The following is a 17,788-nucleotide window of genomic DNA, read 5'->3' as shown; positions in this document are numbered from 1 at the left end:
GTCATTGGCAGCAGAGAACTGGAAGGAGAGGCGGCCGAAGGAGGAATTGGCTTTGGGGGTGACCAGAGAGATATACCTGCTGGAGCGCGTGCTACAGAGCTGAGATAAGGGGGAACTTTACCTAGCAGGGTCTTGTAGATGACCTGGAGCCAGTGGGTTTGGCGACGAGTATGAAGCAAGGGCAAGCCAACGAGAGCGTACAGGTCGCAGTGGTGGGTAGTATATGGGGCTTTGGTGACAAAATGGATGGCACTGTGATTGACTGCATCCAGTTTATTGAGTAGGATATTGGAGGCTATTTTGTAAATGACATCGCCGTCAAGGATCATTAGGATGGTCAGTTTTACGAGGGTATGTTTGGCAGCATGAGTGAAAGATGCTTTGCTGTGTAATAGGAAGCAATATTTAACTTTGGATTGGAGATGTTTGATGTGAGTCTGGAAGGAGAGTTTACAGTCTAACCAGACACCTAGGTATTTGTAGTTGTCCACATATTCAAAGTCAGAACCGTCCAGAGTAGTGATGCTGGACGGGCGGGCATGTGCAGGCAGCGATCGGTTGAAGAGCATGCATTTAGTTTTACTTGTATTTAAGAGCAGTTGGAGGCCACAGAAGGAGAGTTGTATGGCATTGAAGCTCGTCTGGAGGGTAGTTAACGCAGTGTCCAAAGAAGGGCCAGAAGTATACAGAATGGTGTCGTCTGCGTAGAGGTGGATCAGAGACTCCCCAGCAGCAAGAGCTACATTACTGATGTATACAGAGAAAAGACTCGGCCCAAGAATTGAACCCTGTGGTACCCCCATAGAGACTGCCAGAGGCCCGGACAACAGGCCCTCCGATTTGACACACTGAACTCTATCAGAGAAGTAGTTGGTGAACCAGGCGAGGCAATCATTTAAGAAACCAAGGCTATTGAGTCTGCCGATGAGAATGTGGTGATTGACACAGTCGAAAGCCTTGGCCACGTCAATGAATACGGCTGCACAGTATTGTTTCTTATCGATGGCGGTTAAGATATCGTTTAGGACCTTGAGCATGGCTGAGGTGCACCCATGACCAGCTCTGAAACCAGATTGCATAGTGGAGAAGGTGCGGTGGGATTCTAAATGGTCAGTAATCTGTTTGTTGACTTGGCTTTCGAAGACTTTAGAAAGGCAGGGTAGGATAGATATAGGTCTGTAGCAGTTTGGGTCAAGAGTGTCCCCCCCTTTGATGAAGGGGATGACCGCAGTTGCTTTCCAATCTTTGGGAATCTCAGACGACACGAAAGAGAGGTTGAACAGGCTAGTAATAGGGGTTGCAACAATTTCGGAAGATAATTTTAGAACGCGATGGTCCAGATTGTCTAGCCCGGCTGGTTTGTAGGGGTCCAGATTTTGCAGCTCTTTCAGAACATCAGCTGACTGGATTTTGGAGAAGGAGAAATGGGTGAGTTGCTGTGGGGGGTGCAGTGCTGTTGACCGGGGTAAGGGTAGCCAGGTGGAAAGCATGGCCAGCTGTAGAAAAATGCTTATTGAAATTCTCAATTATAGTGGATTTATCGGTGGTGACAGAGTTTCCTATCCTCAGTGCACTTTACAGTGCCCCAGAACTTTTTGGAGTTTGTGTTGAAGGAAGCAAAATTCTGCTTGAAAAAGCTAGCCTTGGGTTTTCTAACTGCCTGTGTATAGTGGTTTCTAACTTCCCTGATAAGTTGCATATCACGAGGGTGCCCGTGTTTACGGCTTTGGGGTGGTACCTGGTAGGTTTATTGATAATTTGTGTGAGATTGAGGGCATCAAGCTTAGATTGTAGGATGGCTGGGGTGTTAAGCATGTCCCAGTTTAGGTCACCTAGCAGCACGAGCTCTGAAGATAGATGGGGGGCAATCAGTTCACATATGGTGTCCAGAGCACAGCTGGGGGCAGAGGGTGGTCTATAGCAGGCAGCAACGGTGAGAGACTTGTTTTTAGAGAGGTGGATTTTTAAAAGGAGAAGTTCAAATTATTTGGGTACAGACCTGGATAGTAGGAAAGAACTCTGCAGGCTATCTCTGCAGTAGATTGCAACACCGCCCCCTTTGGCCGTTCTATCTTGTCTGAAAATGTTGTAGTTAGGGATGGAGATTTCAGAGTTTTTGGTGGTCTTCCTAAGCCAGGATTCAGACACGGCTAGCACATCCGGGTTGGCAGAGTGTGCTAAAGCAGTGAATAAAACAAACTTAGGGAGGAGGCTTCTAATGTTAACATGCATGAAACCAAGGCTATTACGGTTACAGAAGTCATCAAAAGAGAGCGCCTGGGGAATAGGAGTGGAGCTAGGCACTACAGTGCCTGGATTCACCTCTACATCGCCAGAGGATCAGAGGAGGAGTAGGATAAGGGTACGGCTAAATGCTATGAGAATTGGTCATTTAGGACGTCCGGAACAGAGAGTAAAAGGAGCAGGTTTCTGGGGGCGATAAAATAGCTTCAAGGTATAATGTACAGACAAAGGTATGGTAGGATGTGAATACAGTGGAGGTAAACCTAGGCATTTAGTGATGATGAGAGAGATATTGTCTCTAGAAACATCATTGAAACTAGAAGATGTCATAGCATGTGTGTGTGGGTGGAGGAACTGAGAGGTTGGATAAGGTATAATGAGCAGGGCTAAAGGCTCTACAGTGAAATTAATCAATAAACACTAACCAGAACAGCAAAGGACAAGGCATATTGACATTAACCCCACCCCTGGTACACCCAATCAACAACAGGTGAAATATCAAGACCGCCAAATTTGAAAACAATTAAATGTCATAATTCAAATTTCTCAAACATACAACTATCTTACACCCTTTGAAATATAAACATCTCCTTAATCTAACCACGTTGTCCGATTTCAAAAAGGCTTTACGGCAAAAGCATAAAGTTAGATTATGTTAGGAGAGTACATTGACAATAGCTGTGTGTAATGTTTTGTCAATTCAAAGACAGGCGTCACCAAAAGCAGAAAACCAGCTAAAATGATGCACTAACCTTTGACAATCTCCATCAGATGACACTCCTAGGACATTATGTTAGACAATGCATGCATTTTTTGTTCTATCAAGTTCATATTTATATCCAAAAACAGCGTTTTACTATGGCATTGATGTTGAGGAAATCGTTTCCCTTCAATAACCGCCAGTCAAGCAGCACAACAAATTAAATAATTACTATTCGAAAACATTGGTAAAATATTATATTGTCATTCAAAGAATTCTAGATTTACATCTCTTGAACGCAACCGGATTGCCAGATTTAAAAATAACCTTACTGGGAAATCACACTTTGCAATAATCTGAGCACTGCGCCCAGAAAAATACGCTTTGCGATACAGACTAACCGCCATGTTGGAGAGATCTAAAATCGAAAATACTATGTAAATAATCCATTACCTTTGATTCTCTTCATCAGATGTCACTTCCAGGAATCCCAGGTCCATAACAAATGTAGTTTTGTTCGAAAAAGCTCATAATTTATGTCCAAAAAGCTCCGTGTTGTTAGCACATGATCTATGCCAGCCGGACTTCTCGTCATGAACGAGGGGAAAAAAAATATTTACGTTCGTTCAAACATGTCAAACGTTGTATAGCATAAATCATTAGTGCCTTTTTTAACCAGAACATGAATAATATTCAAGGCGGACGTTTGCATTCTCTTTTAAAACATTTTGGAACGAGAGTACCCAACATGAACTCGCGCACAAGAGTCTAATCGGCAATCACCGTTCCAAGGCTCTTGTTCGTTCAGTTCTCACAGTATAAGACTCAAAACACTTTCTAAAGACTGGTGACATCTAGTGGAAGCCATAGGAAGTGCTCAACAATTAATAAGCCCCTGTGTGTTTCAATGGCATAGGCTTAAAGGTAATTCAACACATCAGGTATCCACTTCCTGTCAGAATTTGTCTCAGGGTTTTGACTGCCATATGAGTTCTGTTATACTTACAGACACCATTCAAACAGTTTTAGAAAATTCAGAGTGTTTTCTATTCAAACCTGAACAATAATATGCATATTCTAGCTTCTGAGTTGGTGTAGGAGGCAGTTAAAAATGTGCACATATTTTTTTCAAAATTCTCAATACTGCCCCCTAGCCCCAAGAGGTTTTAAGGAGAGGCATGCTTAGCCTAGTGATCAAAAGGGTCCAGTGAATGGCGAGGTCGTTTGCGGTCACGGCGATTCAGACAGCTAGCCGGGCCATGGGTAGCAAGTTGGCAGAAGATGGTCTGTTTTTACCCACCTCGTGCATTTCCGTCAGTAGATTAGTGGGGTTCCGTTTGGTAGAGGGGACCAATCCAATTGGCAAAATAGTTATAGTTATAGGTGCCCAAGAAAATTGGCCGATAGACCTATTCAGATAGCAGCCGATAAGACAGCTAATGATTAGCTGGCCGCAGATGGGCGTTCAGGTTACGTCGCGACGGAGGGGCCAGTTGGATCACTCCCTCGGGCGGATAACGTCGGTAGTCCAGTCGTGAAGGCCCGATGGGGCTCCGCATCGGCAGTAAAACGGGTCCGGATAGGTGATTGTAGCCCAGGAGTGGCTGATTTGAACTCTTAAGCTGGCTTTATGTTAGCTCCGGGACCGACGTTAGCCAATAGTCACTCAGATAGCAGCTAGCTAGCTGCAAGATCCAGGTGTAAATGTCCAGAGCTTGCGGTAGAAATCTGGGGATATGGAGAGAAAATAGGTCCGGTATGCTCTGGTCTGAGTCGCGGTGTACAAAACTGGCGATAGCTTTTCGAGCTAAGGGATAGCTGAGGACCGCCAACCGTGGTTAGCTGAGTTTTAACGTTAGCTAGTGAACTGGCTAACTTCTGTTGTGGATTTCAGGTAAATAATACTTATTTTTTTTAATTGGTGAGGTGGGTTGCAGGAGAGTGTTTTGAAGTTGAGTTTTTGATGTAAATATATATATACACGGGACACGACAAGACGAGGACAAAGAACGTCTGACTGCTATGCTATCTTGGATTGTAGGCTTGTACATACGCAAACACACAGGAACACACACACAGAGCTGTATTCAGTCATCTCTGCAGTGCACAGTAATAAAAACATAATTCGACATGCATATTAAAATAACTAATCAGGAAGCTGAGAGCTATTTCATACCCCCACACGGCATTACGCTCCGGCAGCCTCACTGATTTTGATGAAAGTATTCTTTTTAATTCCAGAGGCATTATTGGTGAAGAGGTAATATTATCCTAGTTTGAATTTTGGTATTAGCCTGAAGGTTTGGGAGTGTGGGAGCTCATCTACTGCTCGAGTCAAGCGTTATGCAATCTCATTATAATAATCTCATGAATATTTATGAAACGGTGACTTACTTTACTTTGAAGAAAAAATAAAAGTACATTTGTATGTGTTGAGGGACCTTCAGGGTGTTATACAATTCACCTTTCAATGATTATGGGTTTAACTTTTGACCTCAAAGGGTCAACTCATTTACAGAATACGATTCCGCACAAAGACAAGGCATGTTCATTTCCATTGAGATAACATTTGAATGGAAAGTGCCCACTTTAGCGCCCTGCCTGGGCATTAGAACAGCCCAGCACGGCTCTTTCCTGCAGTACAAATTGATCTTATCTCTCTAAACCATCTGCAGTGGAGGAAAGGGCACAGAGTGGGGCGACCAACCACTCTCTGAACAGCGTAATTTTAGCTTCTCAACACTCAGACTACTGCTGCAATCTATTTTTGAGCTACTAAAACCCTCCCGCTTCAGTCGCCTGTAGTTCCATCATGCAGCATTTTGTTTTAATGAACGCAAGCATGGTCGATTTCCACAGCTGGCGTCAACATAAATTGTCTCGTCTCCGGTCTGCTGAGAGCGCAGTTTCATCCCCCTATCAAAATGCACAGATGTATGTGTTTTTCCTTGGCCCGTGCTACGGTTTAGTTGGTCCCAAGGTAGAAGTGTGTCTGTCTGTATGTGTGTCGGCTCAATTTATAGCAACAGATGCAGGCCTACAGTGCATTCGGCAAGTATTTAGACCCCTTGACATTTTCCACATATTGTTATGTTACAGCCTTATTCTAAAATGTATACATTTTTTTCTCATCAATCAACACACAATACCCCATAATGACAAAGCAAAAACAGGTTTTTAGACATGTTTGCAATTTTATAAAGAAAGTATTCAGACCCTTTACTTTGTTGAAGCACCTTTGGCAGCGATTACAGCCTCAAGTCTTCTTGGATATGATGCTACAAGCTTGTAGCCCTGTATTTGAGAAGTTTCTCCCATTCTTCTCTGCAGATCCTCTCAAGCTCTGTCAGGCTGGATGGGGAGTGTTGCTGCACAACTATTTTCAGGTCTCTCCAGAGATGTTCGATTGGGTTCAAGTCCGGGCTCTTGCTGAACCACTCAAGGACATTGAGTCTTGTCCTGAAGCCACTCCTGCGTTGTCTAGGCTGTGTGCTTAGGGTCGTTGTCCTGTTGGAAGATGAACCTTCGCCCTAGTCTGAGGTCCTGAGCGGTCTGGAACAGGTTTTCATCAGGGATCTCTCTGTACTTTGCTCCGTTCATCTTTGCCTCGATCCTGGCTAATCTCACAGCCGCTGAAAAACATCCCCACAGCATGATGCTGCCACCACCATACTTCACCGTAGGGATGGTGCCAGTTTTCCTCCAGACGTGACGCTTGGCATTCAGGCCAAAGAGTTCAATTTTGGTTTCATCAGACCAGAGAATCTTGTTTCTCATGGTCTGACAGTCTTAAGTAGCCTTTTGGCAAACTCCAAGCGGGCTGTCGTGTGCCTTTTACTGAAGAGTGGCTTCCGTCTGGCCAATCTACCATAAAGGCCTTATTGGTGGAGTGCTGCAGAGATGGTTGTCCTTCTGGAAGTTTGACCAAGAACTGGAAGTTTGGTCAACTCCCTGAACAAGGCCCTTCTCCTCCGAGTGTTCAGTTGGGCCGGGCAGCCAGTCTAAGAAGAGTCTTGGTAGTTCCAAACTTCTTCTATTTAAGAATGATGAAGGCCACTGTGTTTTTGGGGACCTTCAATGCTGCAGAAATACTTTGGTACGCTTCCACAGATCTGTTCCTCAACACAATCCTGTCACGGAGCTCTACGGACCATTCCTTTGACCTTATGGCTTAATTTTGCTCTGTCATGCACTCTGAACTGTGGGACCTTAAATAGATAGGTGTGTGCCTTTCCAAATCATGTCCAATCAATTGTCTCCTTATCTATGCCTGTTAACACTCTGTTTCGAGTGGACAATTTTTCTCAGTAAAATTCGTGGCCGGACTTGAGATGCGTAGAGGGAGCTGGGCTTATGGACTGTAATGAAGCGTGAAGATGTGGACTTTTGTGATATGTCAGAGGAACCTTTTCTTGTTCTTCTGATCTCCCGCTCCAAACCAGCTGTAAGTTCCAGTGTTTCCTTTAGCATTGTATAGGCGGATGTGGCCCCCCATTTTGCTCCGTTGGCCCCCAGCTAAGAGAGTTTGGCCTCTATTGGTTGACAGTTGTAGTGTCAGAGCAGGCCTGGATGTTGCTTTGGGGGGCTTAACCTCTTACATCTAGACGTTCCGCTAGTGGAACACCTGCTCCAATATCCAATGATGGGCGTGGCGCGAAATACAAATTCCTCTCAAATCCGAAAACTTCCATTTTTCAAACATATGACTATTTTACAGCATTTTAAAGACAAGACTCTCGTTAATCTAACCACACTGTCCGATTTCAAAAAGGCTTTACAGCAAAAGCAAAACATTAGATTGTCAGCAGAGTACCCAGCCAGAAATAATCAGACTACCCATTTTTCAAGCTAGCATATAATGTCACAAAAAACAAAACCACAGCTAAATGCAGCACTAACCTTTGGTGATCTTCATCAGATGACAACCCTAGGACATTATGTTATACAATGCATGCATGTTTTGTTCAATCAAGTTCATATTTATATCAAAAACCAGCTTTTTTACATTAGCATGTGACGTTCAGAACTAGCATACCCCCCGCAAACCTCCGGTGAATTTACTAAATTACTCACGATAAACGTTCACAAAAAACATAACAATTATTTTAAGAATTATAGATACAGAACTCCTCTATGCACTCGATATGTCCGATTTTAAAATAGCTTTTCGGTGAAAGCACATTTTACAATATTCTCAGTAGATAGCCCAGCCATCACGGCTAGCTATTTAGACACCGAGCAAGTTTAGACCTGACCAAAGTCAGATTTACTATTACAAAAGTTTCATTACCTTTGTTGTCTTCGTCAGAATGCACTCCCAGGACTGCTACTTCAATAACAAATGTTGGTTTGTTCCAAAATAATCCATCGTTATATCCAAATAGCGGCGTTTTGTTCGTGCGTTCCAGACACTATCCGAATGGTAAATAAGGGTCGCGCGCATGGCGCATTTCGTGACAAAAGATTTCTAAATATTTCATTACCGTACTTCGAAGCATGTCAACCGCTGTTTAAAATCAATTTTTATGCCATTTTTCTCGTAATAAAGCGGTAATATTCCGACCGGGAATCTGAGTTTCGGTAAATAGAGGGAAAAACAGAAAGACGGGGGCGGCCAGTGCACGCGCCTAAGCCCACTGTCCCCTGATCGGCCACTTGACAAACGCGATAATGTGTTTCAGCCTGGGCTTTGAATTACGTCATTCAGTTTTTTGCCGCCTTCTGAGAGCCTGTGGCAGCCGTAGGAAGTGTCACGTAAGAGCAGAGATCCTTTGTAATGGATAGAGATGATAAAAAAGGCCAAGAAATGGTCAGACAGGGTACTTCCTGTACAGAATCTTCTCAGGTTTTGGCCTGCCAAATGAGTTCTGTTATACTCACAGACACCATTCAAACAGTTTTAGAAACTTTGGAGTGTTTTCTATCCAAATCAAACAATTATATGCATATTCTAGTTACTGGGCAGGAGTAGTAATCAGATTAAATCGGGTACGTTTTTTATCCAGCCGTGAAAATACTGCCCCCTAGCCATAACAGGTTAAGAGGTGCCCAGCCTTGAAAGTAATCTTGGTGGGGGAAACATGTACAACAAATGAGAGCAGTTGACCCTCACCACCCCAGTGACTTGCTTGCTGTTACACTTATAGTGATCCCTCATTTACTCGTTGCTGTATATTTCTTTTCAGCCAAAAGAATGAGAGTTGTCAACTATTGTTGTCTATCAACAATGACAAGCCACCAGGTTCTGACAACTTGGATGGAAAATTACTGAAGATATTGCCACCCATATTTGTCATATCTTCAATCTAAGCCTACTAGAACGTGTGTGCCCTCCAGGAATTCCCCAGGGCAGCTGTCTAGGACCCTTACTTTTCAATCTTTACTAATGACATGCCACTGGCCTTGAGTAAAGCCAGTATGTATGTATGTATGTATGTATGTATGTATGTATGTATGTATGTATGTATGTATGTATGTATGTATGTATGTATGTATGTATGTATGTATGTATGTATGTATGTATGTATGTATGTATGTATGTATGTATGTATGTATGTATGTATGTATGTATGTATGTATGTCATACTGAATGCACCGAGGTGTCTGTTTTAAACTACTAGCACACAGCTCGGACACCATGCATACCCCACAAGACCACGCCACCAATGGTCTCTTCACAATCCCCAAGTCAAGAACAGACAATGGGAGGCACACAGTACTACATAGAGCCATGGCTACATGGAACATTCTTCCACATCAGGTAACTGATGCAAGCAGTAGAATCAGATTTAAAAAACTGCTAAAGATACACCTTATGGAACAGCAGGGACTGTGAAGAGACACACACACACACAGGCACAGACACACATACACATGATAAGACACACACTCTACACACGTACACATGGATTTTGTATTGTAGATAAGTGGTGGTAGTAGAGTGATGGCCTGAGCGAACACACTTAATATGTTGTGAAAAATGTTATGACGTGATCTCATGTATTATTTTAAATTGTATATAACTGCCTTAATGTTGCTGGACACCAGGAAGAGTAGCTCCTGCCTTGGCAGCAGCTAATGGGGATCCTTAATAAATGCAAATACAAAACTGTATCTGTAAATATATACACTCACGCTGTTAGCCAAGGCCTTAAAAGATAAGTATAGCCTCAAGTTTAAAGAAATAGAGTCACCTAATTCTGCAGATTAGAGTCCATATTATCAAAGGAAATTGAAGGGCTAACAGAACAGACAGACAGCAATAAAAACTGTACCATAAAGGCTCAGAGTAAGTTGGAGGAAAAACAAAAAGAATTGGAGGAACTTATACAAGAAAGATCCAGTGTAATATATTATAAAAAATAAATCAAACTGGATGGAATATGGGGAAAATGCACCAAATTTGTTTTCAATTTTCAACATAGAAATGCTACCAATTATTTTATTTTTTACTGAAACTTGTTACAAATGAAGGAGTCACTCATGATTCACCAAACAATATTTTGAAAGAGGAAGTAAAGTACTTTAAGAATATGTTTTCATTTGTCTCCTCCATCTCCACTAACCTCAGCTAATTGAATGGATTTTTTCCCTATTAATAATATAAAATTAACATCTACAGAAAGACACATGTGAAGGCCAAATTACAGAGGAGGAACTTCTTGATGCAATTAACCTCTCTGGGCCAGTGGGACGCTTGCGTCCCACCTACTCAACAGCCAGTGTAATCCCGTGGCGCGATATTCAAATACCTTAGAAATGCTATTACTTCAATTTCTCAAACATATGACTATTTTACACCATTTTAAAGACAAGACTCTCGTTAATCTAACCACACTGTCCGATTTCAAAAAGGCTTTACAACGAAAGCAAAACATTAGATTATGTCAGCAGAGTACCCAGCCAGAAATAATCAGACACCCATTTTTCAAGCTAGCATATAATGTCACACAAACCCAAACCACAGCTAAATGCAGCACTAACCTTTGATGATCTTCATCAAATGACAATCCTAGGACATTATGTTATACAATACATGCATGTTTTGTTCAATCAAGTTCATATTTATATCAAAAACCAGCTTTTTACATTAGCATGTGACTAGCATTCCCACTGAACACTTCCGGTGAATTTACTAAATTACTCACGATAAACGTTCACAAAAAACATAATTATTTTAAGAATTATAGATACAGAACTCCTTTATGCACTCGCTATGTTCGATTTTAAAATAGCTTTTCGGTGAAAGCACATTTTGCAATATTCTGAGTAGATAGCCCGGCCATCACAGGCTAGCTATTTTGACACCCACCAACTGTGGTACTCACCAAACTCCGATTTACTATTAGAAAAGTTTGATTACCTTTGCTATTCTTCGTCAGAATGCACTCCCAGGACTTCTACTTCAATAACAAATGTTGGTTTGGTTCCAAATAATCCATAGTTATATCCAAATAGCGGCGTTTTGTTTGTGCGTTCAAGACACTATCCGAAGGGTAAAGAAGGGTGACGCGCCCGACACGTTTCGTGACAAAAAAATTCAAAATGTTCCATTACCGTACTTCGAAGCATGTCAAATGCTGTTTAAAATCAATTTTTATGCGATTTTTCTCGTAAAAAAGCGATAATATTCCGACCGGGAGTCGTTGTTTTCATTCAAAGAGAGAGAAAGTAAACATGGTGTCGGCTCGTGCACCCGCCTCCAGTCTCATTGTCCTCAGATCGACCACTATCCAAATGCGCTAATGTTTTTCAGCCAGGGCCTGCAAAGCCACCATTCATCGTTCTGGCGCCTTCTGGGAGCCTATGGGAGCGTTAGAAAATGTCACGTTATGCCAGAGATCCCCTGTTTTGGTTAGAGATTACCAAGAAGGCCAAGAAGTAGTCAGAGAGAGCGCTTCCTGTTTGGAATCTTCTCAGGTTTTGGCCTGCCAAATGAGTTATGTTATACTCACAGACACCATTCAAACAGTTTTAGAAACTTTAGGATGTTTTCTATCCAAATCAAACAATTATATGCATATTCTAGTTACTGGGCAGGAGTAGTAATCAGATTAAATCGGGTACGTTTTTTATCCGGCCGTGAAAATACTGCCCCCTATCCCCAACAGGTTAAAGCCTTTAAGTCCGGGAAAACTCCAGGGCTGGATGGCATACCAGTGGAAGTATACCAGAGGACCATTATTAGCATGTTTTAGCCACTCTTATATAAACGGTAGATTAAGGTCTGATTTCATTATTACTGAAACAAGATCCAAGTGGTGTGTGTATATATAAAGATCCAGTCCATTGAAAACATTTGCGGCCTCTTACACTTCAGTGTTGAGATGCAAAAATTCTAGCTAAATGCTTGGTGCATAGAATTAAAAAGGTTTTGTCAGATATTATTTATCCTCATCAGACAGGTTTTTTACGTGGATGATACATTGTAGATAATATTAGACAAGTATTGGAAACAATAGAATACTATGAAATATCGGGGAAACCAGGCCTGGTTTTCGAAGCTGACTTTGAAAAGGCTTTTGATAAAGTACGACTGGAGTTTATATATAAATGCCTGGAATATTTAAATTTTGGAGAATCTCTTATAAAATGGGTTAAAGTTATGTATAGTAACCCTAGGTGTAGAATAGTAAATAATGACTACATCTCAGAAAGTTTTAAACTGTCGAGGAGTTAAACAAGGTTGTCCACTATCGGGCATGTATATTTATTATTGCCATCGAAATGTTAGCTGTTAAAATTAGATCCAACAATAATATTAAGGGATTAGAAATCCATGGATTAAAAACAAAGGTGTCATTGTACGCTGATGATTCATGTTTTCATTTGAAGAAATTAATTATTATACAAAATTCTTTCAACCAATACAATGTTATATATGGGGGATACAATCTTCCCAGCTCTGCAGATTTTGCTGCGAGGAGGCAGAGTCATTAGATCATTTATTTTGGTACTGTCCATATGTAGCTCGTTTTTGGTCACAGGTCCAGGAATGGCTGAAGAATTGTAACATTTACCTAGAACTAACGCTGCAGATAGCAATACTGGGTGATTTGAAAAGTCATAGTCAATCGATCAATAATATAATAATTATTTTAGCAAAAATGTTTATCTTTCATTTACAATCTGTAGAAACTATGAGAATAGAAAGGTTCAGTACTTTTGTGAAGCATCACAGCACAGTTCAAAAATATATGGCAAATAGAAATCCAAAATGGATGGTGTTAAGAGATAGATGGGAGGGGTTGAATGGAGCTGAAGGGTGGGACTAATAACAACAAGATAACAAATGTAAAACATACGCGGTCTGTAAAATGTATATAGGTTCAGAACTTTTGTGAAATAGCACAGTTACAAATAGAAATCAAACTGGATGGGCATCAGAAATAGAGGAAGGCCAGGACTAAAAATAAACAAAATATATATATTGTAAAATAGATTGTCTGTAAAATGTGTATAGTTTGTATAAACTGAAGGTAGAAGCCTAAGTGTTATTGTTTATTAGTTTACTCCAATTGGGGGATGGGGTGGTAGGGTTTACGGGGAATAATAAAGGTATATTTAAAAAAAAAGTGTGCGTGTGTGTATGTACAGTTGAAGTCGGAAGTTTACATACATACACTTAGGTTGAAGTCATTAAAACTCATTTTTCAACCACTTCGCAAATGTCTTGTTAACAAACTATAGTTTTGGCAAGTCGGTTAGGACATCTACTTTGTGCATGACAAATCATTTTTCCAGAAAAACCTCAGAAAAAAAATTGTAGACCTCCACAAGTCTGGTTCATCCTTGGGAGCAATTTCCAAACACCTGAAGGTACCACGTTCATCTGCACAAACAATAGTACGCAAGTATAAACACCATGGGACCACGCAGCCATTATACCACTCAGGAAGGAGATGCGTTCTGTCTCCTAGAGATGAACGTACTTTGGTGCAAAAAGTGCAAATCAGTCCCAGAACAACAGCAAAGGACCTTGTGAAGATGCTGGAGGAAACAGGTACAAAAGTATCTATATCCACAGTAAAACGAGTCCTATATCGACATAACCTGAAAGGCCGCTCAGCAAGGAAGAAGCCACTGCTCCAAAACTGCCATAAATATGCCTGACTACGGTTTGCAACTGCTCATGGGGACAAAGATCGTACTTTTCGGAGAAATGGCCTCTGGTCTGATGAAACAAAAATAGAACTGTTTGGCCATAATGACCATCGTTATGTTTGGAGGAAAAGGGGGGAGGCTTGCAAGCCACAGAACACCATCCCAACCGTGAAGCACGGGGGTGCCAGCATCATGTTGTGGGGGTGCTTTGCTGCAGGAGGGTCTGGTGCATTTCACAAAATAGATGGCATCATGAGGCAGGAACATTGTGGCTATATTGAAGCAACATCTCAAGACATCAGTCAGGAAGTTAAAGCTTGGTCACAAATGGGTCTTCCAAATGAACAATGACCCCAAGCATACTTCCAAACTCGTGGCAAAATGGCTGAAGGACAGCAAAGTCAAGGTATTGGAGTGGCCATCACAAAGCCCTAACCTCAATCCTATAGAAAATTTGTGGGCAGAACTGAAAAAGCGTGTGTGTGCAAGGAGGCCTACAAACCTGACTCAGTTACACCAGCTCTGTCAGGAGGAATGGGCCAAAATTCACGCAACTTATTGTGGGAAGCTTGTGGAAGGCTACTCGAAACGTTTGGCCCAAGTTAAGCAATTTAAAGGCAATGCTACTAAATACTAATTGAGTGTATGTGAACTTCTGACCCACTGGGAATGTGATGAAAGAAATAAAAGCTGAAATAAATCATTCTCTCTACTATTATTCTGACATTTCACATTCTGAAAATAAAGTGGTGATCCTAACTGACTTAAAACGGAATTTTTACAAGGATTAAATGTCAGGAATTGTGAAAAACTGAGTTTAAATGTATTTGTTTAAGGTGTATGTAAACTTCCGACTTCAACTGTATGTATGTATGCATGTATGTATGTATGTATGTATTTTTATGTATGTATTTTGATGTACGTATGTGTGTGTAGATATATACCCCAAAAATATATGGGGGATTGGAAATGATGCAGACAATTACGTTGATGGAAGCAACAATCTATCCACAGTATTAAAGCTGATCCATCCCCTAAATTTTTTTTAATTTTTATTAAAAAACATAAATATTTTCTGCGGATGGGGATGCGGGTCCCCTCAGGCCTGTGTGGATAGGTAACAGTGTCCTGCACGCCTCGGTGTTTATAAGGGCAGTATATTTTAGGTATTACTCATGCAATCTATCATCTTCCATCACCAATTTAGACCGGGTGTCAAGGGGTGCGTGCGTGTGCATGTGTGCGTACCTGTGTTCGTTTGTGTGTGTGTGTGTGTGTGTGTGTGTGTGTGTGTGTGTGACGAGAAAATCGCCACCAAGCATTTCTCTCTCTTGCTCTCTCTTTCTCTTTCTCTCCATTTCACACTTCATTTGCCTAATCTTCTCATTCCTTCATCATGTTTTTTTTGGGCCTCTTCATTGAAGTTTATAATGAATATTTCTTGTTTATTTCAAGGTTTATAATTTTGTTGTTTTGTGGAATGTTGTTGTCGTCGTTTCCATGTGAGTCATGATCCAAAGTAGAATTCGCTGAACTGAACCAAAAGAAGCATGAGAAGAGAGAGAGGGGGAGGGAGGGAGAGTGAGACAATAGAGAAAGGGAGAGAGAGAGAGAGAGAGAGAGAGTGACAGGAAGAGAGATTTTCTAAAACAGTGAATTGCTGCAGGAGAAGTGCTCTGGCTTAGCAAAGCCTAGAGATGTGTATAATTAATTACTTTGAGCACAATAGCAATGTGTCTCCACTCTTTACTGTTTCTGGTTGACTGGACCTCAGCACCACACTGTGGCCAGATTCACACTGTGACTTTCTCCACATGGTCATTTTGAAGGGATGGTTTGACTGATGCGCTGTGACATGCCGGCCAAATGAACTCTCACACACACAAACATGTCCTGCTGCTGCTGCATGGACTGGCCGGATGAGAAGTGCATGTTTTAACAGCCAGGTCTAACGCCATTTATTTTCTCTCTGTCTTTCTCTTTCTTTCTCAATCATGCTCTTTCTTCTCTTTCTGGCTCAATCTTTCAATCTGCCTACTTCTCTCTCTGCTCTCACTCTAACTCTCTCTCCATCCCTATCCCTCTCTCTAACCCCTCCCCTCCTTTTCTTTAATTTCTCCACAGTGCCTTCGGCTGTCCCTACTCCGACATCAACATGAAGAAGGAGGCCGTGCTGCCTGACCGGCTGGGCGGCGAAAAGCAGATCACCTTTGTCCCTGTGCACTTTGTCCAGAAGACCAAGAGGCTGTGCACTGCCGACGAACAGGAGGAAGCCACGCCCCAGGACACTCCCATGGAAACCAGGTGGGGGGAAGTGATGTCATTGTGATGATGTCAAGATGGCCAGCTGGCCCTGTTTCCATCCTCACTGATCTAACATGATTGGATAGGTAAGAGCAAAGGTTCAACTTCATAGCTTTCACCCATCCAGACGTCAGATCAGTGATGACTTCAGGGAGTGAAGAAAGAAAGAAATGCCACCCAACAGATATTTCTAATTGGTCCTGCAGCCTTCAATGGAGAGGAGACTTGGCTAAATGCAATCCCAATGTCATTGAACCACTGTTTCACTTTCAACTGAGAGGCCCTGACACTGTTCCAAACTAGAAAAATAACAGCTGTCTTGACATTTTCAAAGTATTTATCTTAGTCATAACAGAGGACTGCACACTACCCTCTGCAAATTTCAATTATTCCAAGGTTAGAGTGTTGGAGACGAGGCGCATGACGTGCTGTCGGCTCCTCGGCAGAGAAGTTTAAGGGTGGCGAATTGCATTTTTTTCACAATGTCCACAGCAGAATCAGAAGCGTTGGGTTAAACGCCGACTCAGCACTGCCGATCGGCTTAACTTACGCACTGCTCAGAAGGATTTTCTGCTATTGCAGTGGGCTTGCTCTATTTGTCTAGGCCTGGCCGGGCTGTGGATGGCTGGCTGCCAGAGTTTACAGTCGGAAGCTTGTCAAGTATAATAGCGGGGCGGGAGCCGAGCTGTGATGAACGGTTTTAATATAAAACTAACTTGATTATCAACTTTTTAAATTCCATCCAGAGGAGTCTTTAATGTGTCGGATGTAATTGTACGTTGTTCTATTAATAAATCGTTGCCGTGCCGTTGCCAAGGGTTGTTTTCAGAAGTTAAGTGATCCTGTGTTGGTAATATGATTTGGAATGGTGTCAAGTTGTTGTACCTGCCAAGAAGTCTGTTAGAGTAGGCCGTACTCTACTCATAAATCAATACTGAAAAGGTTTTGTTCAAGGTCAGCATTTGTTTAAGTGACTATTGATCACTTACAGTACATGAAAATGTTTCTTTCAAGATATATCTTTGGTCTGGGCAAGTAGTAACAAAGCACACGCAAATGCGTCTATTACAATAGACTATGGACTACGGCCGTCATTGTAAATAAGAATTTGTTCTTAACTGACTTGCCTAGTGAAATAAAGGTTAAATAAAATAAATGGAGGCTTCTACCTGTTAGGGGTGTCTTGATAGTTTTCTTACAGCATCCAAAACAGTATTTTATTGGACTGTACTACTGATAAAGTATGTTTACCACCGTGCATCCCACTGCTAGCTTGCCTATGATGCTAAGCTGTGTCGGTCCTGGTCGGTTCCTGGATGGGTGACCATATGTTGCTGGAAGTGGTGTTGGAGGGCCAGCAGGAGGCACTCTTTCCTTGTAGAAGGCACTCTTTCCCCTGATAAAGAAAAAATATCTCAATTCCCCAGGGCAGTTATT

The 17,788-nt window shown here is 41.8% G+C and overlaps 1 protein-coding gene across 8 annotated transcripts in view; it reads left to right on the top strand.

Moving 5' to 3' along the window:
* Positions 1–17,788, top strand: part of LOC106590345 (lethal(3)malignant brain tumor-like protein 4) — a 143,074-nt gene that overhangs the window by 53,531 nt on the left and 71,755 nt on the right. For all 8 annotated transcript variants that reach the window (XM_014181266.3, XM_014181265.3, XM_045710681.2 and 5 more), the window contains one exon: positions 16,172–16,351. In XM_014181266.3, the coding sequence (XP_014036741.3) occupies positions 16,172–16,351 (180 nt within the window). The remainder of the gene's footprint in view (positions 1–16,171; positions 16,352–17,788) is intronic.

Source organism: Salmo salar, chromosome 29 (assembly GCF_965601325.2).
Source record: "Salmo salar chromosome 29, fSalSal1, whole genome shotgun sequence".
In the NCBI taxonomy this organism is placed as follows: domain Eukaryota; kingdom Metazoa; phylum Chordata; class Actinopteri; order Salmoniformes; family Salmonidae; genus Salmo; species Salmo salar.
This window is presented reverse-complemented; position numbering and strand designations above follow the sequence as displayed.